The 23,588-nt window shown below is 40.2% G+C and overlaps 2 protein-coding genes and 1 non-coding gene across 3 annotated transcripts in view; 2 read left to right on the plus strand and 1 right to left on the minus strand.

The window, feature by feature from the left end:
* LOC111221923 (uncharacterized protein KIAA1755-like) overlaps nt 1-7,851 on the plus strand; it is a 28,744-nt gene extending 20,893 nt beyond the window's left edge. The window contains exons 12-24 of the mRNA XM_022745518.1: nt 186-308; nt 510-707; nt 861-1,846; nt 2,084-2,333; nt 2,879-2,968; nt 3,528-3,752; nt 4,443-4,613; nt 5,614-5,791; nt 5,871-5,987; nt 6,085-6,348; nt 6,544-6,821; nt 7,068-7,126; nt 7,276-7,851. Coding sequence (XP_022601239.1) covers nt 186-308; nt 510-707; nt 861-1,846; nt 2,084-2,333; nt 2,879-2,968; nt 3,528-3,752; nt 4,443-4,613; nt 5,614-5,791; nt 5,871-5,987; nt 6,085-6,348; nt 6,544-6,821; nt 7,068-7,106 — 2,919 coding nt within the window. The 3' untranslated portion in view covers nt 7,107-7,126; nt 7,276-7,851. The remainder of the gene's footprint in view (nt 1-185; nt 309-509; nt 708-860; nt 1,847-2,083; nt 2,334-2,878; nt 2,969-3,527; nt 3,753-4,442; nt 4,614-5,613; nt 5,792-5,870; nt 5,988-6,084; nt 6,349-6,543; nt 6,822-7,067; nt 7,127-7,275) is intronic.
* Nucleotides 7,852-10,897: 3,046 nt separating this feature from the next.
* Nucleotides 10,898-22,642, plus strand: LOC111221924 (protein-glutamine gamma-glutamyltransferase 2-like). The gene is made up of 13 exons (XM_022745519.1): nt 10,898-10,989; nt 14,546-14,725; nt 16,727-16,945; nt 17,413-17,531; nt 17,950-18,078; nt 18,206-18,383; nt 18,560-18,692; nt 19,168-19,271; nt 19,363-19,602; nt 19,983-20,258; nt 20,345-20,505; nt 20,773-20,909; nt 21,730-22,642. Exons 1-13 carry the CDS (start codon nt 10,980-10,982, stop codon nt 21,878-21,880), a joined length of 2,037 nt encoding a protein of 678 aa, XP_022601240.1. The 5' UTR covers nt 10,898-10,979; the 3' UTR covers nt 21,881-22,642.
* On the minus strand, nt 15,676-15,747 carry trnac-gca. Its single transcript has one exon. It is a non-coding gene; the product is annotated as a tRNA-Cys (tRNA).
* Nucleotides 22,643-23,588: the final 946 nt, after the last annotated feature.

Below are 23,588 nucleotides of genomic sequence, written 5' to 3' on the forward strand. Positions count from 1 at the left end.
CTACAAAATGTATTCAGGTATCTAAAAAATTCATTAACGATGTATTGTTGACAGGGATATGAAAGTTGGTCACATTTTGTCCACATTTTCATTAATGTGACTGTTAAAATGAGAAATGTAATACGACCCTCATGGTTTGCCAAACTATAAACCAATATTATATAATTCTTCATTGCGTCTTGCAGGCTGGGACCTGGTTCAATACAGAAGGCGAACAAAGACTGACGGACTCTTACACAACAGATAATACCCTGGTGTGCACAGAAAAGGCTTTGCAGCACTTTGAACAGTTTCTCATTCAGTGCAAGGTATTACTCCAATATATCAAAGGGATGTAAAAATTTATCCTTATTTGGCTCTCTGTTTTTCTGTTCCCCTGCCAACATTTTTCTGTTATTCTCCCAAATCTGAAAATGGAAATATTTAAATGACTGCAGTGATAACAGTAAATAGTAGATTAAGAACTCACAGACAGAGAGTTCCACTTCACATCTCATGGTTTTTCTCAGGAGAAACAACAGCATGCTCTGACCCTGGTGACGGAGGCAGAGGGACTTGTAGGTACCAGTGACTCCAGTCCTGCAACAGATATTTTTCGTACTCTGGTCAGCACTTTCAAATCCAATATGGATGGCTTTATGTTGCGGGCAGAAAAGAGGTCCAAAGAACTGGACACTCTGGTGCATGTGTACCGCTTCTGCTATCAGGTTTGTTTTGTTTTTTTTATTGCTCCATGTTTTTTCCATTCACTTGTTTCTGTCTTCACTTGCCCTTTGTCTGCATATTTCTGTGTGATTTGTGCTAACTTTTAAATCTAAAATACTAAATTCACTTTTCTTTCTCCCTCTCTCTCTGTCTAGGCGTCTGCCCTGGCCAAGGAATGCAGTCATTTTTTGGAGCAGGTAGGGCAGGGGTGTTACTCAGCTCAGATCCTAAGCACACTCCAGATGTATGAAGAGAGATTAGGTGGCGAATTCTCTACCCCGCACTTCCAGGCTCTGAGAGTTAAGGCCTGTGGTGTGGGATCAGGGGCCTCTGAGGTTATGAAGGTGTGGAATGCAACTTGGGTCCAGTGCCAAGAAGTAAGGCAGTGTCTTGAGGAGATGCAGAAGAAGAAAAACGTAGATAAGAACCAGATCCAGCAGGCCACAGCTGCAAACTCTCAAGGGGAAGATGGAGGAATGAAGAAGGAGAGAAGGACTGAGGTGGGGGAGGATGAATCCTCCCTGACACAGCTGCCAACCTCTCCTAAAGAGGTGGACAATAGCTCAGAAAATGCAAGAGAAAGCATCACTGCTGCATGTTCCAACCACCATTTAAAACCTGACTTGAGAGGGTGCGAGAAAGGAGAACATCATGCACAGAAATTAACTGATGCAAAAGTTGAAAATGAGAAAACAACTCCTGTTTTTTTACAAAATGTTGACTGTCATCCAAAAACCAAATGGAGGCTAAGAGAGCACCACAGCGAGGCAGATCTGAGGGGCACAGACTCCACCGAAGTGGGCGATTATTTTCCATTGCACAAAGCCTTGGGTCGGTCCCTAAGCGAGGGATCATGTGTTAGCTCTCATTTGACGAGCATCTCTGGCTTTTCACCTTTAAATGTAAGACACAAACACTGTCAGAACAGGATACAGCCACTGGGACAAAATCTGCAGCCTGTCAAAAATCTGCCCATTTCCCATAAAGAGAGTTTACACCCAGGAAACTTGAGCTGCAAGTCAAAAAGAGACAGTAATGAGGAGGAGGGAGAAGGATGCACAGTCTCCACCCAGAGCCCTAAAGATTTAAGGACCCCAGAGACATTACTCACACCAGCAGAAAACAATGGCAGCAATGTATTGTAAGTAATGCATCCCTCCCTCAGCTGTAACTTTAAATTAAGTGAAATGCTAAAAAATATATCCATACATTCATGAATGGTTCAGTTGTTCAACAGTTAAAGAATAATGTCATATAAAAATTAAAGATTAAGATAAATAACGTAAAACTGAGTGTGATCCCAAGATCACCTGGGTTTAGTTATGAGCTTTAGTAAAATCAGTGACTTTACATTTTTCATTTCCTACATGTGGAACAGGAAACTGCGGAGGATAATGGAGGAGCTGCTGTCCACAGAGAGGGAGTACGTGAAGGCTCTGGGTTATGTCCGAGAACACTACTTCCCTGAGCTGGAGAGGGCCGACGTCCCTCAGGACCTCAGGGGCCAGAGGGGGAGCATCTTCGGTAACCTAGAAAAACTCCACGACTTCCACCGACACCATTTCCTGAATGAGTTGGAGAGCTGCGTGAATGAACCCTTCAGAGTGGGACGCTGCTTCCTACGACATGTTGGTGCCACTTGTGTTATTGTGACTGTATTGGAAATTGTTGGCTCTGAGAATGTGATGACCCTTGTTTAGGAAAAATTAAAATTCTGAATTTGATTATGTTATTATTTGACAATAATTTTAGATCTTAATGAGAATATATTATAAACACTCACATTGTCTCTCAAAGCTGTGTGATTGTTATTCAAATAACAAAACCACAGGCAGATGTGAGTCCGCGTACAAGTAGCCGTCCATGGTTTCCTGTTTTGAACCATAACCGCAGTAATTCAGAATAATCGATAACAATAGCTCTTCCAGATGTGTCCAGACCGTGAACCGATGCCATGTCTGTAGCTTCCAGGAATCTTTTCTTCCAACAGCCGAAATGTTGATATCATTGACACGTTCTTTGAAAATAGCGAGGTTTTATTAGCTTACGCAATCCTCCAGTGGTAAACTATGCCTGAATTTCACAGTGCGACACATACACATTTTTTAACTGGTGATGATAATGATGAATAACTATGGTATTTTTTTCTTTCTTTTTTTCTTTTTTATCTTAGAGAGAGAGCTTTGCTTTGTATGCCCTTTACAGCAAGAACAAACCACAGTCTGATACTCTTCTCATCAATCATGGACAGGCTTTCTTCAAGGTGAGAACCTCTGCCAGCCTGCCTTTGCTCCTCTTTTTCTCATTTCTCTGCTAAAACTACATCAGGATTTTTCTAGAGGAGAGAGCCTGGTGCATTTTAACAAGAGTAAGTCAGTCATGATCCAAAGTATTGGACAATCTGAAAATTTTGACCTGATGAGAAGTTGATCACCAAAGTTATTACAATTCATTCTGTGGGGAACATGAATATCTGCTCCAAGTTTCATGGCAATAATAGCTGTCAAGACATCATTCACTAAAAAACAAAAATGTCAACCTCATGGTGGCACTGGCGGAGATATCAAAGGATCACCAAAGTCATTACGATTCATTCTTTGGGGAACATGAATATTTGTACAAAATGTCATGGTAATCCATCCTGTGGTTGTTGAGATCTCTCAGTCTGGACCAAAAATGGTGGAACTTGCTGAGTCTCATCCACTTTACATTAAGCTGTTCTCCAACTCAGTTTTAGCATTATCCTGGTATTGTAGCTTTACCAGTACATATCTAGCACTGCTGCAGGTTCACTGGCTGCTCTGTCTCCTCTCTCACACCAGCAAAAACAGCTGAGGCTGGGGGATAAAATGGACCTGTGGTCGTACCTGCTGAAGCCCGTGCAGCGCATCAGTAAGTACAGCCTGCTGCTGCAGGACATGATGAGAGAGTGTGGTCTGGGGCAAACCAGAGAGATGGCTGAGGTCAAGGCCGCCCTGGAGGTCATTCACTTCCAGCTCCGCCATGGCAACAACCTGCTGGCCATGGACGCCATCCACAATTGTGACGTAAGCTTTTTGTCATTTTGTAAACATCAGGCAAGATTATTTGAAAGGAGGATTTCATATCTTACAGAACATGCAGAACAAGTATTCTACACATAAATGTACTGTAATGAGAATTTTTTTTTTTACTTGTGATCCTTCATTGAGCAACATCACTGGAAAAAATGCAATGGAGAGAAGGGAAACAGGTACAGGAAAGACTATGGCATACATCCAATAAGGATTATGTGTAGTGGGGTCGAGGGGAGGTGTTCTTAGAAATGTCTATTTACTTTTTTACAATATCATTGATTAGTCATGAGTAATCTGGGATGGAGTGAGTTGAGCAGTGAAAACTGTAGTGTTATCATCTTCTTCATGAGATGTAAAGGGAGGTGTGATGTGTGGGGGTTGATGGCCTGGAGCTCCATTATCTGTACAGTGGAATTGACTTGGATTCACAGCAGTTTTGTTAGTTACTTTATGAACTTTATGGTCTTTCTTGCACTCCAACAAATGATAAGGAAGTTCATAATATGTTGTGTTAATGTTCACCGTACTGGTATGAGCAAAATCTGTCCACTGATTCACTAATTTTTTATATTATTTAATTTTTTCACTATTTTTGAAGAACAACAAACGCATTACTGCTGACTACAGAACATGGCCATGGCTTATCAGCCTAAGCGTGTCTCCTCCTTTTGTGTACTGCAGGTTAATCTGAAGGAGCAGGGACAGCTGATACGCCAAGATGAGTTTGTGGTAACATTCAGAAAGAAGAAATGTTTCCGCCACATTTTCCTCTTTCAAGAACTCCTCCTCTTTAGCAAAACTCGTAAGACCGATGTAGGAAATGACACATATATCTACAAACAGTCATTCAAGGTACACATAGTATATGCACGCACACACCCACCCACACACACCCACACATTCTTGTTTTACTTCATTCATGGGGACCCATCATTGATTTAATGCATTCCCCAGCCCTTTACCCTAAGCAGTAACCATCACAACTGTTAGACTTACCCTAACATAATTTTAGCTCTAACCCCAAACCCTATAACCCTGTCAGACCTCATAAGTATGGTGAAATACCAGTAAATCCAGCAATATAAGGCCTCAGCATTGTTACTACTTCCTCATTGTCAGTACAATGTGTTTTCCGTCAGGCCTAAGAGCATGCTGCTGCCTTTGCCTTGGAATAGATTTACTCATCACTTCCAGAGAAAATTAAATCTCCTTTGCTTATTACAACGTAGCAAAACTGATTCATCATTTACCGGTAAGACATGAAAAATGGCCCTGGACTTTTGACCACACACCAGCATAAGCACGAATATTTTAAATAATATTCGAATAGTACAATATGTTATGTTAAAAAATAGTTGCAGTACATTGAAGAAAATAGAAAAGCAGTTGATGAGAGCATGATTTTAAAATGTACTGCTTCCACACAGTTGTTACTAAATGATTAAATTAATTTTATGTTGTTTTTACTTATTTTTTTAGTAGTGAGTGTATATTAGACGAATCACTATCTGAGCAAGAAACCCATTAAGACCATGAACCTAATGCAAAAGCCAACCATTACAACCACTACTGTTACCACCAGGTCAAATTCCTGTACTGTACTCCAGATGACTGGTCTGCCCCTCCTCGTAAGATTCTTTGCCCACCACTTACACAACATTTATTTCACTCTCCTTTCCAGCAGTTTATTAGCTCTCTGACACACTTCATAACTCTCCACAAGCACAATTTTTATGCATTCCCAAGACAGTAGTCTTGGAGTCTTGTCTGTGGTTGGCCAAACTTGCATAACTGCTTGCTATGTTAGAAACTGCCATTTTACACGATCAATTTGTCTTTGTTTGTAAATAAGACATCAGATGTAGGCATGACCCAAAACAGCGGTGAGAGCGGCCTGTGTTTTGAGATCTGGTTCAGGAAGAGGAAAACCCAGGACACATACATACTCCAAGCACTTAGCCGGGAGGTGAAGGGGGCTTGGACCAAGGACCTGGAGCGGATCCTCTGGGAGCAGGCAGTACACAACAGAGGTACCAACAGCCACATTTCAGTTCATTTCCTTCATTTGAAATATTTTAAAGAAATTGTTTCATTTTGTGTGTTTTTTAGAGGTCCGTATGCAGGAGCGAGTGTTCATGGGTATCGGAAACAAGCCTTTCATGGACATCCAACCCAGTGAAGCAGCCATCAACGACAGAGCCGTCAACTATGTGCTGATGGGAAGAGGTGAGCAAATACTGCCAGTCAAAGTTCAGTTATTCATTGTGATTGTTTTTGTAACATCTGGATCAAGCTTCCTCTGATAAAACTTACTCCCACCTAGTCTCTGCAGAAAACAAGGTGTTGTCCTCTGTGGGGTCATGTGGGGCACAGGACGGGCTCCCGGGGAGTCGGCCAAAATCTGTTGGTTCAGGAAGCTTTACATCTTCTTCCTCTTCCTCTGGAGGAGGGTCCCTGTCCCCTGTGGGATATGGGTGTGGGCCAAAGCGGCGGGTGGTTATGGGGGTGCTTGCAGGATACGTATCACCCCCTGGAGCTCTGGAAGAAGATGACCTCGACCATGAGAGTGGGAATCAGATCCTAATATGTAAGTGGCAATTTGGACAATGCACAACTTTACAGTAAATAGTGGGTTGTTGGATGGTTTTAGGTTTGTTGATTCATTTGTTGATTGAATGATTGATAGTGGGTTGATTGACTGGATTTTTCCTTCATAACTAACCATCCATCTGTTCACACATCCAACTGTCATGTGTATAATCAAGTCGTGTCCATGTTCCAGTGGACAGCTCCGAGTCATCGGGAGAGAGTGTCAGCGGCTTCAGCAGTTGCAGTCACAGCTACCACTCCGCTGTCGGAGGAGAGGCGGAGGACACCTCCTCTGTCTGTGCCTCCGTAACCACTGTTAAGGGGGCTGCGGCTGCTCATCGAGCTGAAACTTCTGCTGCTTTCCACAAACCAAATGCTCTGGCAGGATCCCCAGAGAAAACCCAACCACCAGTTGCACCAAAGCCCAAACCCAAACCACAGTACCAGGCCAAGGATCTCCCCTGTGGCAAGGTGCGGTACAAATCTCATAACCAGTAACTGAGTAATTGTTGGTTGTATGGTTAAAAGCACTGGAAAACACAAAGCACTTAATACAACTGTAAATTACTCCCAGAGTCATTCATCACTTTCACACTCAAGTAAACTATCTCTGCCCTCCCTTATTTTTTCCCTGTGCTTGCTGTATTTCCTCATGTCCATTATCAATCATCTGCTATGATTAATATTGAATTGATAATGTTTTCATGAATCCCTCAGGTTCAGAACACCAGCGTTGGAAGATCCACTGAGGTTTGACCTGTGAGAGACGGTACAAGGTGAGTAAAGTGCAATTCTATACCACCTATCCTTCTTAACCTAATACATAATCTAAATATTACTTTACAGTTATAAAGTGTATACTAATAATAAACTGTGCTGCTGTGAGAAGGAAAAGTTTGTTAAAAGATTTCACTTTTTTCTGCAGATCTGAGGCAAACCAAGAAAAGCCGAGAGAAGTCTGCTAATGTCTGCGTGAAAGAGGAAACTATTTAAACAGACACCCTTTTATACAAGCAGTTACTGTAATAATCCATTACCACTCTGTAAATACATGTTTAATCTCACCACTAAAAGGAAGGGTCTGAAAAATGTCGATATATGTACATGACTTTGCATGGTGTGTCTAGTTTCATAGATCATTTGGAGGATCATAGAGTTGCTAGAGTCTTTGTGTCTATGCTTACATGTTATAACAAAATGCTACACTACACGGCAGTTTGAAAACGTGGCTAATTTCATTGTGGTAGAATAAAAAAACAATAAATAACATCCTACAGTAAATGTATTGCCTTTTGTACAGATTTATCAAACTTAATTACTTATTTTCTCTGAAAAAAAATTACATTCACTCTGTCTTTTTTTTAACAGTTTTGTATAAACTCACGTTACTGCTATGAAGATATTGATGTATGTAACAATTGTATGGCTTTCTGTTTGAAATACAGAATATTTGCAGTAATGAAGTGTTTGTCTTTATCTGTGTTTTTACAATAAACGTCACTTACAGCCAGTTTTAGATTTGAAAACATAATATTTGAATTAACACTAATGTCAACCTCAGTTCAAAAATAGCTTAGAAAGGAACATATAATACAGATGTAGCCATAACAATAGTATCATCCATGTTTTCCTTGAGTATTTCATTAAAGGTTGTATTTAATTCTCTACACAGACTGTAGAGAATCCCTTGTTCTGGTCTCAATACAAACCATTATACTTAACATAAACAGTGCAGAAAAGGAAACGCTGTAGTCACTAATCTGCATTAGACAGACATTTATTGGAACTAACAACAGTGGTATTTAAAAATAAATCTTAAGCTGATTTATGTTTTATGCTGCAATATGTGAAAATAATCATATTTCCCTTTAACCATTTTGTGAAACTTTCTTCAGAACTTACAGACCCAGCATGTGAGTCAGCGAAAAACAAGAACCAGGAGGGAAAATATGATAAAGCTGAAATCTGGAACTTTTAATTCCCGTTAATTCAAGTTATTAGTTATTAGTTATTACATTAGTCACTGTCTGGCGTAAAGAAAAGAAGTTGCCTTTGCCACAAGCAACAGTAGTCCTGCATTCAGTGTGAATTTTTTAATTATTATTGATAGAGCTGTCTTCATTATTTTTTAATTGTATATTTAAGATCTATTTTCAGGGGATTTTACTCTAAAAACCACTGTGTTCCACTGTTTCCGCTGTCTTTTCAATTTTGTTCTTTTGCCATCATCATAACTCTAACGCTGGCACTCTTGACTGAAATCCCCCCGCCCCCCTTTTTTTTTTAAACAGCCAAACGTTTATTATTTAACCTGGAAGTGAGTACAGGTGATAGATGACACATTCACTCTGAAGTAGCCAAGCCTGCCTTGGCAAAGACTCTCAGTCATTTCCACTGTGCAGGTTTGGACAGAGCTCTGGCTTTGGTTTCATTTCTGTTAATCACTGAATTCACTTCTCTGACGTAATGCCCAACTCTGGAGCCAAGACTCATGTTTGTAGTTAAAACTAGTCTGCCGAGAGCACTTCAAACCATATGACTGACTTCATCCTCTGCTTTTACTGACATAGTTATAATTACAAATTCTATACTGACATTTGCATTTTTGTTGCATAATTTGTACTTGTTGTCTTGCGCACAGGACAAAAAACTGTAGTTTTTCCAAAGAAGAAGAAACCAATTTGCTTTGATTTGAAATGCTGCTTGTACAATTCGTCCTTTTGTGCGCTTGGACCTGTGCATACAGTCCCTTCTTGACCTCATTATGTACAAAGACAATTTTTTTTGTGATGGAGAAGATGCTCTGTTGTAGCCTCAAAGGAGGTTTGAAGTGTAGTTTATAAAGCACATGTGGGGTTAAGTTAACTCAGTAGTAGACGCGACTTACAGATTTAAACCCTTCTTAGACAAGAAGTATTCAATACTTTTCTCATCAGTTCTCAGCAGTAAAATCACTGGTTCCTACTGAAGGCTCAAATCTGTCTTTTATATGTGCAAAAGGGACAGATACATAATATTTGGGCATTATAAATTACAGTGCCCAACTGTTATTCAAAGAATACATTTGTTGGGGACTATTTTGGGTTACTAAAAGCTAGTGAATATCTGAAATAGCAGGGGAGTATGGGGGGTTAACTCAAAATAAAGTACTACTATGAAAAATCCTGTTTATCATAATTAAAGGACATATCACCCAGTGCAAAGGTGTGGCTCACTAATGTCTTTTAAACTAATTTCTTGTCAACACTGGCACATGTGGTTACAAAGGCAGTTAATGGGTTCAATGTACTCAGGGGCAACATAATGGCACTAAGTTACCAGGGGCCCTCAAATGCCTTGTTTTTATCTGTAATTTTGAAATTTGATATCATTAGCATTATATAAGCATTATTAGTATTAAGTAAACTAATGCTGTAATTAAATAGAATAAATTGCTTGACAATCAACCAGTTGAAGACATGAGGATGATTAGTTTACTATAGTGTTTTGATGAGTTTTGCTAATGGAAATAAACCTTCAGCAGCATTGGAAAGGTTGTTTAATATGTCTATCAATATCAGGATCAGTCAATCGATTGATAGTGATTGCAATGTTCAAGGCTACCTATTTTGTATGTTTTACTATGCATTTTACTTTTACTATTGCAACACTAATTCACCGTAATTCTGCAAATAAAACATGATTCCAGTGAAATCTCATTCGATTATTTTATTATTATATTATTATTTATTATGACATACAGTGAAGGAAAATCCTTTCTGAGTGTAGAGGCCAGAGTAAGATGGCCCTCCATCTTTGTCTTATGCTCAGCATATAATGAAGACCCACGAACTCTGACGTAATTAACATTTTGTAATGTTCTTAAAACTCACATAGAAACCTTCACACAATGATCACAGGATGATGAGAATTTTTTTACAATTTGTTTAAAACACTACTGATTACCACTACAGATCCATAGGCTTAGACTTATTGATTTAGTTATTCATACAGGAGAGGCAATGGATCATTAAACAAAGGGCCCACTGAGACTGCAGATGCGCACAGGCCAATTCTTTGTGTTATGCCCCTGAATATACTGCATTATCGGTTCTGCTCTTCTGTTGACAATAAGAAAAATACGACATTTCAAGTGCCCTGATAAGATTTGAGTGTAACTAAAATACAACAGCAGTTGATTGATAGGTAACTTTTTGAACCCAACATTCACCGTTGCATACCACTCAGCTGCTTCTCTCCTGCTGTTGTTTTCCCTTGACTCATCATCAAAACATTAAAACCTTTTGGAAATCTACTGGCTCCACCGCCAAACAGAGAGGTAGAGCACTTATGATTTGGTAACCCCGCAATAGATCTTACTGTATCTGACGTACACTCGGATGAATCATGCACAGAATGTGTAATGCAACAACGCAACATATGTGCGCTCGCGTGCACGTGGGTGCACGCACACGGCCCCTCCGGTGTAGGGGAGGGTCGCGTCACGCCCACCCTCGGACTCACTGGCAGAAGGAGGACTATATTAGCCAGACCGAGATATGCACGGGCAGACAGGGTTAGACACGAGATTCTCGTCTGAGCAGAAGATTCACTGAAGACACAGTTTAGCCAAAGAAAACAGCAGCAGTCATGGCACAAGGTAAGTTACACACAGACTTCTATTTATTTTAAAGCACACCATAAATTACCTGTGTTTAAAAAAAAAAGAAGTGGAAACTCTTTGCTATTTAATAACAGTTTATAACTAACTAAATGGTTAAAAATACATAAATTTCGATTCAGTGACACAGTGTAATGTATTCAAGTAAGTTCCCCTTGGATTTTGCTTTGATGTTTTCTTCAAAGCATTTCCTAATATGGTTCTTTGTGTTAATATAACTTTAAATGCTGCTCACTGTCAGTGTATTTTTATGATGAACTGTGAAAGTCCAGGAAGGTCAGGCTTCCACTGCAGTATATCGTTGTCACTATCATGCTGAGAGGGTTGCAAGGGTACAGTTGTCACAGTCTTCACATATCATCACCCTGAGTTGGTGGATTGGGTGCTCTTTCAAGCAGACGTTTCATCAGACATCCGACGTCCAGTGCATCTGAAAAATGTTACACCCTCATGTTTGAACAGATTATTGTTGCCCTGGGACCTTAACATTTACAATAACAGCTGAGAGCAGTTGGAGCCTCCACCGTTTAACTGCTGCTATCTTTACAAGCGCACAGACTGCACCCTACAAACAGTTTGCTTTAAACTCTTGTAAAGGCATTCAAAACATCCCTGACAAGAAACTGGTCAAACCTTCAGGTTTGCTCTGTATCCACTCTAAAAGTTGAAATTGTTGTTGACTTGTGAGTGAAGCATACCACAGATATCTAAGGAGGGCTGTTAGCCACTCTTTAGTAGAACAGACATACAGGTTTCTATTTTAGATTCAATGTATTTTTGTATGTGTGTGTGTGTGTATTGGATAACTGGAACCACCTAGTCTGAATCTTACAAAAAATGTACAGTTTTTGCCAGTTGGTATATTTTAATCTTCTTATTCACAGGAAAGGTCAGTCTGTAGGAGCAACGAAATACAAATATAAAGCAAAACTTGCTGGAAATCCTAGTTTTTAGAATAAACAGCACATCGATGAATCAGCATCACCTGTTTTCCTACTGTTAAACATGCACAAAACATTCATTTTAAATTGAAAGCGCCTGTGATGAAGCTCTGAATTCAGCATGGGTGTTACCTGCAAGACTGAAAAGTTCTTTTTCTTCAGATGGGAGTTTGCATATTTATTTTTCCAAGGTTAAAATAGTCTGCCCAGTTGACATGAGTGGCATTTTGCTTTAATTTCCTTATTAGGCTAATGCTGGGCTCAGTGCTGCCACAGAGACAGTCCCTCTGCAGTGTGGGTCATGGTTGGTGGAGTGGGAGCGAAGCATGGGTGTGTGCAGTATGTAAAGCTTAGTGAAGAAGGCAGGGCCAAGGCTGAGGAAAGTCTCCCCCCTGCATTCATATTAGAGCACTGGGCTGCTACAAGTTATGTGACCCTATAGAATAAACTGTAAAACAATGAAATGTATTGAGTCTGGCTTGACACCACACATGCATACCATCTGGCACTGTGGGTTGAGAGCAAATCCAAAGGAATTACGTCATTGCACCCTTATTCTGTTGTTTCTGAAGATTTTGGGTTGCAGACTTTAATATGTTAATTGTTTTCACATTGTGTAAGATGAGGAACCGTTTAATGGGGCTCTCTTGCCTCACTTGGGTGTGATTTATGCAAAACTCCTCTGTTTTCCAAAGAAAAAGGAGAAAAAATTGGAACTTCTGGGAACCATGTTAGATATTTATTTCTCCTGCTGGTTCTTCAATAAACTGTTAAATAGCATCTGTGCTCCCGTGCGATGCTCATACTTGACACTTGATGTTTGCACAGATCAAATGTGAGTTAAATGGCTGGTGAGTATGAACAGCCTGAACAGTCCTCTGCCTACAACAATCTCCAGCTGTCCCGGAATAGTTAGCATTGTCATCTTTAAGGCATTTGCCCCAATTGGATACACTAACGTCTTCAATTAGGAACTGAGCAAAGGTCGATTTCAGTAAAACATCAGAGCCCTGAGAAGTACTGAGGAATGATCCCTCATGGACTTCATGTAAAACAGCAGGAAGTCTTTGCAGCTTAGTCTTTGTTTACTTAAGTCTAGCCCAGCCTTGACACCATCACTTCATGCTTGTTTCCAGGGTTTTTCTCATGTAAATGGGGGGATGTTAACCTCCTGACACGGAGCAGCCCTGCCAGTGGTTAGCCAGCAGCAGGAGGACCTTGAAGGCATTATATAGGAGGACCTTAAGTTTTCCTACAAACAGGAAATCCAAGGGTGGGAGTCTGTTAGTCACAACACACACTGGAGAGAGGAGGTGGTTGTGTGTTTGCACACCTCACAAGCAGTGACTGACTCTCTGTGTTCCCCTCTTGTTAAAATCATACAGAAAGCTCCATGAGACCAAAATTATCTTACCATAAATGACTGTGAGTGTCCTGCAGTCCACGGTTTTTATTCCAAAGTCCACAGAATGTGTAGTGGCTTTGAAGATAAAATAATGAGCCCTTTACAAACATTTAACCAAGCTCCTTTTAAAGTCACTCAGGAAAGTGAAGTCATTATGAAATTGAATTTGTAGGAAGGAAATAAATTCACTTTTCAGGAAAAAAAACAAAAAAAAACACATTCACAGCCACAACATGAGGAAATCTAGAATCTGATTAACTACGGTTTCCTGGATAATTCACCGCAAGTCTGCTGTAAAAATACATTTGTAATTGTTACACCTTGTAAATTCTATTAAACATCCCTCATCCTACACCAGCTATACATTTTACAACTTGCACTTCACCAAGACTTTCTTGTGGCATTTTTAAGTGTTTCATAAGCATATACATCATCTTCCTGTTAAATTAAAAGAAGAACCAAGGCACTGACTGAGGAGCAAAACACAGATGTATATACTTTACAACGTTTCAGTGGTTATACTGAAATACTTTTTAATTGCTACAGTCTGTTGTCAAAGTGAAATTAGCAGGAATCATTTGTTTATCATTATTTTTTGTTTCATCAGTTATTCGCTCTGTACCTATGGTAGGTTTATTGGAATGTGGGAAGAAAGTGAAACACATTACTAATGCATTACAGATGTTCTGTGTTAAGGCCTCTTTTTCTTGGCATCTGGTATCAGACCCTATGCTCATCCTGATGTTCATCCTTATATTAGTGACTCTCCAGCTTGTCCATGGCTTCTTTCCGGTTTGTTAATGTCATGTTGTCTTTGGTTAACCAACCAATCATGGCCCTCAGCTTTGTTTTAAAGAAAACTATAATTTTACCTCCTGGCCTTTTGTCCGAGGAGATTCTTCCCTTGGTTTCAAGGTTGTAAGGTTTAGCTCAGTGTTTATTTCTCTAAATAGAGCAACTTTTTTCACAACACATTTATAACAATTGTAGAAAATTGCAAGAATTCTTACAAAACCGACTGTAACACACTGAATAATAGAACAAGTATTTCTCTAGTTACAGTCATGGTAGTAACTCACATATTTCATCCATAAGAATGATACTTGATGTGCACGTACTGTATATTTTGAATAACATCAATCTCTTTTATTGGGTTATATTTTAGTTTGTTTTTTTTTCTTCTTTTAAGCTCTGGACATTGAACGCTGGAACCTGGAGTGTGAGTTTAACAACACCGACCATCGTACTGATCTCAACGGTGTAGATCGTCTGATCGTGAGGAGAGGACAACCCTTCACAATCAGCCTGTATCTTCGCTCTGCAAGCTATCAACCAGGAGTCAGCTCTCTTGACTGTGTTGCAGAAACAGGTGCTACTCTCTTTTTTTAAAATAACACTTAATAACTGCATTCAGCATTTTATCCAACAGTGGTTTAAGGATTTTTAATATAGAATATAGATAGATATCCCATTTTTTCCTTATCGATATCTATTCCGATACCTGAACTTGTGTATCGGCTGATTCCGAGTACCAATCCGATACCAATGTGTTAAAAAAAAAGTTTTTAACAGCTGTATTCTACCATCCCTGTATGGATGTGATATAATTGCTGTCATTTTTGTATGGCATGGCTCAGGTTAAACCCTTTGTAAAACATGAACAAATACATGAATGTCATAGAATCTCTCTTTTTGTACTGCTCATAGTGACCATGGTTACAGTGATCGACTGCTTCTATGGATCAAAATGCTTGGGACAGAGTCATTCCTATACAAATGCTGTTCAAATAATTCACTTATAGTAATCAAGTAGTCTGCTTACAGTGTCCATTTTGGGTCTTTTCTTTACAACATATGGAAAAAGAATTTAAAACTGTTGTAGCCTACCACTGCAAGCTGTCCAATGCTGAGGCTTATTGCTGTGTATCTCACTTACTGGCTGCACCAATTAAAACAAAAAACACTTAGTCAAAATGTAATAATTCTCAATAATTTATAGGTAGTAGTTAACCAATGGCTAAAGGAATCAATTATTCTTCGTTGCTCTTTTACAGTGGCTGCCAGTGGCTGTGCAGCACAACTTCCTGTGTAGGCCACTGTTTTAGGGCGGCGAGAAAGAATGGATTTTCTGGATAAGTGCCATTTTATCTGCATGTGAAACATTAAAGTCTATCAGTACATTACACAGTATGGGATAGGTGCATAGACTCACATGCTCGCCGACTCCCGATTTAGTATTTTAGGGAGTCTCAGAGGAATTTGTATCGGAATAACTATAATTTCAAAGACAGGCTAGAGATGTGAAATCTGTCAAGTCCAAGGGGGCATCTGGATTTGAACCAGAGACCTCTTGATCTGCAGTCAAATGCTCTACCACTGAGCTATACCCCCTCTTACATCCTCACAAACTATCACATTTCTGTTTTTAAGGTGCTTTCAGATGTTTTTGAAGTTTCTGTCCAATGGTCATTTGTACTTGATTAAAACCTTTAGACTGAAAAAGTAAGTAAGCAGCACTTTGACAAGATGAAACGTGTGTCATAATGATCTTATAATGAAAAGAGGATGAGGGAAAAAACACAGTGGTTACAGTATGTCCTCTCATTGAGAGGAAGGAAGGAAACAAGGTCATTTTTGTTCAGTGTATCTGCTACTGGCTTTTACATTGAGTTTCATTACATGAAACTGTACAATGTTCTGTTGTTGTTTCCATTGTTAACCTAAGCCTCTCCCTCATAGTACTGCCGGTGTTGATAGACTTTGCCATTATTATTGGGAGCCCCAGACAGCTACTGCATTCCCATGCTTCTGCTGCCAGAATAACTTAGAGAAACACAGAAAATGATCCGACTCTTCTCCTCTTTTGATATTTGGATAAACTTCTCATGTAAAGTTTGATAAGACAGCTGCTGCTTGCCCAAACTCTTTAAACAGGAAGTGTTGGTTGCCAACAGGAAAGCATGTGTATAATCACAGATAACAATATCAACCTTTGAAAGTCAAATACATTTGAATGGATAGGAGGAGGACCGTTCATCCCACCCAGTGAGAAATGATCAAACAACCTGCCTTTAGTTTACAAATGATTTTAAGTTTACATAACTCTAGTACTTGACTGTGAATGAGGTCGCAGAGTGAGACTTGAATCCCAGCCAGTTTTGGTCTTAATTAGGGGCCATTATACAGTTACACTGACCATGCATGATAAGATTCCTGAGATGTTTCAACTAAATGTAGCATGGTTAGAGAAAACAGTGAAAATGGCTTTATCCTGTGATTTTCCATTTCCCAAACACAAATATTTCACTAAAATCTCTTTGCTTCTTCCCACATGCAGAGCTATAACCATATTAACTACTGTCACATGCAGGTCCTCAGCCTTCTGAGCAGTATGGCACCAGAGCCTCCTTCGGTCTGTCTGCCAACATTGACACTTCCCGCTGGAGCGCCGCTGTCATCAGCCCCCCTGGGGACATGGTTACCCTGTCCATCTGCTCCGCCCCTGATGCACCTATAGGCCGCTACACCCTGACCCTGGGGCGATCAGGGCGGATTGAGTTTATCCTGCTCTTTAACCCCTGGTGCCCAGGTGGGTAAACAGACCATACTTCAAGCTGTCATGCAGTGGATCCTGTGTGAGGGATTTTAGACTGCAAAGGGTTTTGATGATCATGTTTCATGCCAGAGTTAGATGCGAAAATCGACACCACTCTCATATCTATCTCGTAAATGTAAGGCTACACAAGCAGCTGGTTCGCTTAGCGTAGCATAAAGACTGGAATTGCCTGACAACATGCAAATGAAATATAATATGCTAATTAAGGAGATGTTTCCCCCTGTTTTCAGTCTAAGCTAAGATAACCAGATTCTCTTTAAGTAAAGTGGAAGTTTCAAATTTCATTGAAATGCAGTGACTAAACTCTTATCACCTGCAGGGTGAGAATATATGAGCTTTTAGTTTCCAGGGAATTAAGACCAACACTATACCAGTAATATACCAATTAGGACATGTATTAGAGCAGTCTCAGACATGTTTGTTATGTTTCTTGGCTGCAGGTGATACAGTATACATGGAGAATGAGCAGAGTTTGGCAGAATATGTCTTGTCCCAGGATGGAATCATCTTTCGAGGCAGTGCCAAACATCCCATACCCCTGCCCTGGAACTTTGGCCAGGTACCAACACCAACAGCGATACTGTCAGCTTCACTTAATCACACAGACATAGTCAACGAGGCCAGCCAACATTCTGACAGAGTTTATCTTGATAACAGGGAAATAACCACTTATCAAGTGGTTACTGGTCATTGCATAACTCATAACATACAGTAATTTCTGAACATTTGCTGCAGAAATTAACTGAGATGTTGATATCTGACACTAATCAGTGTTGTTCTGATAAATGAGGGGAGTGTTATCTTTTTACAGCCTTTTCTTCTGATACAGTTTAATTAGCTTGGCATTAGCATTAGCAGAGCATTATTTGTGACGAATGTCAGAATTAAGCATCTAATTTGTTGTGTGTTTACACCTGTTTTTATTAAAAGGTGAATCATGACAAACAACTGATGTGCAGTAATACTTTTTTGTTCAGTTTGAAGGTGGAATTCTTGATGTCTGTCTGAGGATCCTGGATATGAATCCTAAATGTCAGAGGAATCCTGGCAAAGACTGCTCAGGGAGGAGAAATCCCATCTATGTGTCCAGAGTGCTGAGTGCCATGGTAAGCCAAATATGCATTTCTGATGCTTCGTAGATATCTCTATAAGTGTGTGTTACCAAAGAAAAAAAATCTTGTATTTCCTATATTAAATATGTATATATTTATAGTCCTTTCCTTTGCCTGTCAGGTGAATTGTAATGACGACAGAGGGGTGTTGCTGGGAAAATGGACAGATGGTTATGAAGGAGGTGTGAGCCCCATGTTTTGGAGGGGCAGTGTGGAGATTCTGCGCAACTGGGACACACAAGCCTGTCAGCCTGTGCGCTACGGACAGTGCTGGGTGTTCGCTGCAGTGGCCTGCTCAAGTAAGATATGACAGAGCAAAGCTTGTTGGCCTATCACTAGAAAACACACGTGATTTGTCTCAAACAGACAACATAGCAACATAACACCATATATGTACACACACATTTATGATATAGGTTTTGCTCCTCCTTAGAGTATCACAACACGTATGTAAGTTATTTTTATACCCCATCAGTTTCCAGAGCCCTTGGCATTCCCTGCAGAGTCGTCACCAACTACCTGTCAGCCCACGACAGCAACAGCAACCTGGTGATTGAACGCTTCATCAACGAAAATGGAGAACTCATTCAGTCCAGAGAAATGATCTGGTAAGTACACATATGTTTTAGGTATGTAATATTACAGTAGGAGGCAGGGCTGTTTAGTATTAATTTACGTGGAATGTAGTAACTCTACATATTGTGAAGAAAAAAGGCACATAAACTCCGAAGACAAATTTATTTGTGTAAAGGAGATTGTCAGGACGACTGTGAATTACTTAAAAATCACAGTAAGAAACTTTGAAAGCTGTTTAATTCGTATTTTAGTTTCTGTACTTTACCTCAAATAGATTTAATGAACGCTTTCTTGGGGAATAAACAGAACAGTATTTGATCAGATGTACCTCCCATGAGTTTGTAACACCCCCCTAATTTGATTATTTATGAAAGGGAAATGATGTTTATACAAACCCTGAGAGTAAAGATTTACACATCAGAGGTTTAGTTTAGTTCCGACTTAACTTAAGTCAGCCAGAAAGTTTAAGTGTAGGGATCAAGCTGATGGTGTGTGTTGTATCTGTAGGAACTATCACTGCTGGGTGGAGAGCTGGATGACCAGGCCTGACCTTAAATCAGATTTTAATGGCTGGCAGGCCAGTGACCCTACACCGCAGGAGAAAAGTGAAGGTAACAACCGCTCTGCACCAGCGCACCCATGATGATATTTCTGTTCACCAAGGTGGATCTATAATATCAGTTTTGTCACATCCTCCCTCAGGAGTGTACTGCTGTGGCCCCGTCCCTGTCAGGGCCATCAAGGAGGGCGAGCTCATGTTCAAGTATGATGCCCCATTTGTCTTTGCTGAGGTCAACGCTGACGCCATCACCTTCATGAAGAAAAAAGATGGCAGCACATCAAGAGTCACTAACACTGTAGCCGTAGGCCAGAAAATCAGCACAAAGAGCGTGGGCAGTGATGCCAGAGAGGACATCACTCATCTCTACAAGTATCCTGAAGGTAGAGGACACCACAGCGTACGCTACTGTATATCGTACATGACAAACCTAACTCAACGTATATTTCTCAAGATGTCACACTATGCTTTTACCTCCAGTATATACAAACTTCCTCTGCATACCGGCAGGTCACACCAAGGTCACTTGCTGTGTAAATTCCTTCATTTCTTATCAGCATTTGTGTTAATCTTAATGTACATAAACTCAAGTCTTAACTGCCTTTGTTTAAGAAGGTCAGGTTTATGCTGCTTTACTCACACAGACCGTTTGACATGTTGAATATACTATGGAAGTGGAGTGTTCTGGATGGTAAAACTTAATTTTGGCAAATTTAAGACTTCTCTTATTCAGTGTGTGATTTTGTTGCATCCACATTGCTAGGTTCTGATGAAGAGCGGGAGGTTTTCAAGAAGGCCGACCACCAAAACAAGCTGCTCCACCAGCAGCAGAATCAAGGCCTACACCTCGCCGTCAAGGTGACGTCAGACATGAGGAAGGGCTGCGACTTTGACGTGTTTGCCGTGGTTACTAACAACACGCAAAGCGACAAGAAATGCCGCCTGGTCTTTGGATCCTGCGCTGTTACCTACAATGGGTTCCTGGGAGGGAACTGTGGCTTTAAAGATCTGCTCAATGTAGAACTCGCACCAGGAGCAGGTAAGACACGTCGCGGTGTGGTGTTCACATGCAGACGCTTTATACACTTCACGTGAGTTTTAAATATGTTGTGCACGTTCCTCTAGAGAGGCGGGTTCCACTGAGGTTGAACTACTCTAAGTACGGTGGCCTAGTCACTGAGGACAACTTAATCCGGCTGGCAGCTCTGTTGTTGGACTACACCACCAAAGAGACAATACTGACAGTGAGAAACATTGTGCTGGACAATCCTGAAATCAAAGTCAGAGTGAGTACAGTAACCTGCAACAACAGATATGGACGTTTTAACCAGTCTGGACGTATTATTATGGTACAACAATGGCAAAGAATTACATATACAATGTCCAGTTTAAGGCAAATTCAACCTACAATACTTTGTCTTAGCTGCACGATTGTATACTGTGAAATCAGTGCCTCTTCCTGTGTATTCAAAGAGCTTTGGCCAAGCAAAACTGTATAGTAACTACGTTGAGACTTTCATTACCTAATACCTCATGGTGGCTTTGCTCTGCAGATCCTGGGTGAACCCAAGGAGAATCGAAAACTGGCTGCAGAGATCACCCTCCAAAACCCGCTGCCAGAGCCGCTGGAGAACTGCTGCTTCAGCATCGAGGGGGCCAACCTCACCGGGGGAAACGTCATCTCTGAGAGGTATGAGTGTCTCGTGATCCAGCTTTTGAGTTTGCCCTTCTTCTCTAACACAGAGCGCCAACTGACCAGACATAAATTAGAAACTGTGACATTTTCCTCAGTAGACACAAGGATACACATTATAATGATCCTCAATTTCTCCCTTATTCAATCATTTGAATATTTTTTTCTTCAAGACAAAGAAGCAGAAAAGAAAGAAAATACATACCAGGACTTTTGTACATCATATGATCCTGTGTGATGGAAATGTTTCATCACCATTTGAATTCCAAACTATGAGATATGTATTATTTGGTTTTATGATTTCTTGTCCTGGTCACGGTCTCGTCCAGATGTCTGGCTGGATGTGCTGCTGTTTAGTCAGGACAAGAGCCCACTGGTAAAGAAAACATGCAGCACAGGGGTTTGCTGGAGCAAGCAGTGGATGTAGACAGAATGCACTGGATGAACTGTCCGCTTGTTATTACTCAACAATGATCTCCCTAAATACTTTAATCTTATTCAGTGAGTAAAGTAAGGAGGAGCCAATCAAGTACTTTACTGTGTGCAGCTTTGGATGTCTGACTGCATGAACATGATGCATTTTCATGATCAGCACTATTTTTTGGCCAGAGCTCTGGTAGATTAAAAAGTTCATGAAACACTTATTAAACTATGTCTAACCTTCACTCACCATCTCAGCACCGTCTCCATAAATAGTCAGAGCTGTCCTTGTCAGTGGTAATCAATTGTCTAAATATTTATGCGATCAGTCTGAAGATTGTGATAAAGCCCCCCCTGCGTGTGCCACAAAATTAATGTTTAAATATTTATCCCACAGCCTGTCCTCCTCAGTGGGACCAGGGGAAGATGCCAAGGTGAAAATATATTTCACTCCCACCCATTCTGGGCTGAGAAAGCTGGTGGTCGACTTCGACAGCAACAAGCTGTGTCACGTCAAGGGCTACAGAAACGTCATTATTGGAAAATAGAGCTTTCCAGCCTTTACTGTCCATTAGACAGCACTATTCTCACTCTTTTTTATTAGAACTGTTTATTCCTCCACCATTTTGCAAAGCATTCTTTTGCACAGTTTTTAACATATAAAATGTTTGTCTATTCTTATACTTTGCAAACTCATTGTATATTTCTGATTGCCACATGTGAATCTATTTTTATTCAGAGCCAAAAAAATTTTAACGAGACATGAGAACTTTTTGTACTCATTAAGGCGAATTAAATATGTGCATGCAAAAGTTTTAAAGAGAATCTGAACTATTTCTTCTCATGCTCTGAAGTGATGAGTAGTATTTTAAGTACCATGTACTATTTTTAGACTTTCGAGGTGCTACAATTAAGAGAGCTGTTACACATGTCTCATTATTTTGTAATATTATTTCAACCAGCCACACTGCCGTCACACAATCTTTGATGCTGTTTGACAAATGACTGAGAGCCTGAATGCAATGTGTGGGTTTTTTTTTTATTTTCAACAATCTGTATTTTTTGCACATTCTCCCTACAGAAAAACTAATGAAGCATCTGGACACAAGATCATTTAATAACCCTGCAGTGCCACTGCAATGCAAGGTGTTTTTCTTTAAAGAGCTTAATAAACCCCTCTCCTGTCCAGTATAGATCCTTCACCACTGATCATACTCACTGAGACGAAACCTAATCTAGGTTATATAATATTGCATGTATTTTCATTTTTCTGCCAAGTAGATCAATAAATCTTTCCTCCCTGTGCTCTATCTTTCATTTTCGTTTTTTTGCCTGTAGTTCTAAGCCAGAGGGACGGAAAGAAATGGCACCCGTCTTTATCTCAATTTCCTTGTCTACTGTGACCCCTGCCCTCTGACATCTGTGCCCCTTCACCAGCCTTTCCTGGGAGTCTTAACACCTTCAGTGCCAGTGTCCTTAATGCCTCCAAATGACCAGAGGGGATGATACTGACTTTACAGTAAAATCCAAGTGTAATTGAGTGAAACAACAGCAGAAATGAAATAATTGGAATCTTGTTTTAGCACCTTTTGTAGCCACCACTCTCCTACGGTGCACAGAGCCAGTGTATGTGCTGCTGGATGTATCCTCCGTCCTGCAGAGGACACTGACTACTGGCAGGAATAGTGTCTCAGTTGCTGCTGTTGTGATCTCAACTATAGATGTTATTAAGGAATTATGCTCTTAAGGCAACGCACACTGTGTGGCAATTTTTCAGTGATTAAGATTTAGTGATGTACATTTTAAATGTGATTCTGCTACCGCTGGAATTGACTGTAATACTGGAGTCAAAAACTCTTTTGTTCACAACAAAGCTGCAGTGCTACTCTATACAAGTTGTGTTGGTCCTATAGCCTAAAACAAATCACCAACTTAAGGTAAAAAACATATTTTCCTATTACTACCTACTGCATGTGTATATGCAAGTATTTGTGCATGTGTGACTTAGTGAAGGATAAAGGAAATGCTGCTCTCTGCTGGTCAGAAACAAAACCTCCAAGTTCTGAACAGGAAGTCGGAAAGCCGACTGCAGAATGCATTGTTTATGTTGTACAGTAGCTGGCAGCAACAGACAAATGTTTCACTGATGATATCATTTTTGTCTAATGTTAACATTTTATATAGACAATCAAAACTGAATTACCTACCCTCCTATCATCCTATACAAGATACAAGGAAATTTGTTTGCCTTTTCCC

The sequence above is a fragment of the Seriola dumerili genome, unplaced genomic scaffold (assembly GCF_002260705.1).
Source record: "Seriola dumerili isolate Sdu_G_001 unplaced genomic scaffold, Sdu_1.0 BDQW01000088.1, whole genome shotgun sequence".
Classification (NCBI taxonomy): domain Eukaryota; kingdom Metazoa; phylum Chordata; class Actinopteri; order Carangiformes; family Carangidae; genus Seriola; species Seriola dumerili.

What these genes read in the sequence shown, in the direction of transcription:
- LOC111221924 (XM_022745519.1), top strand. An exon ending in CCAGAGTGCTGAGTGCCATG is followed by an intron (nt 18,079 to 18,205) that starts GTAAGCCAAATA and finishes TTTGCCTGTCAG; the next exon opens with GTGAATTGTAATGACGACAG. An exon ending in ACCGCAGGAGAAAAGTGAAG is followed by an intron (nt 19,272 to 19,362) that starts GTAACAACCGCT and finishes ATCCTCCCTCAG; the next exon opens with GAGTGTACTGCTGTGGCCCC.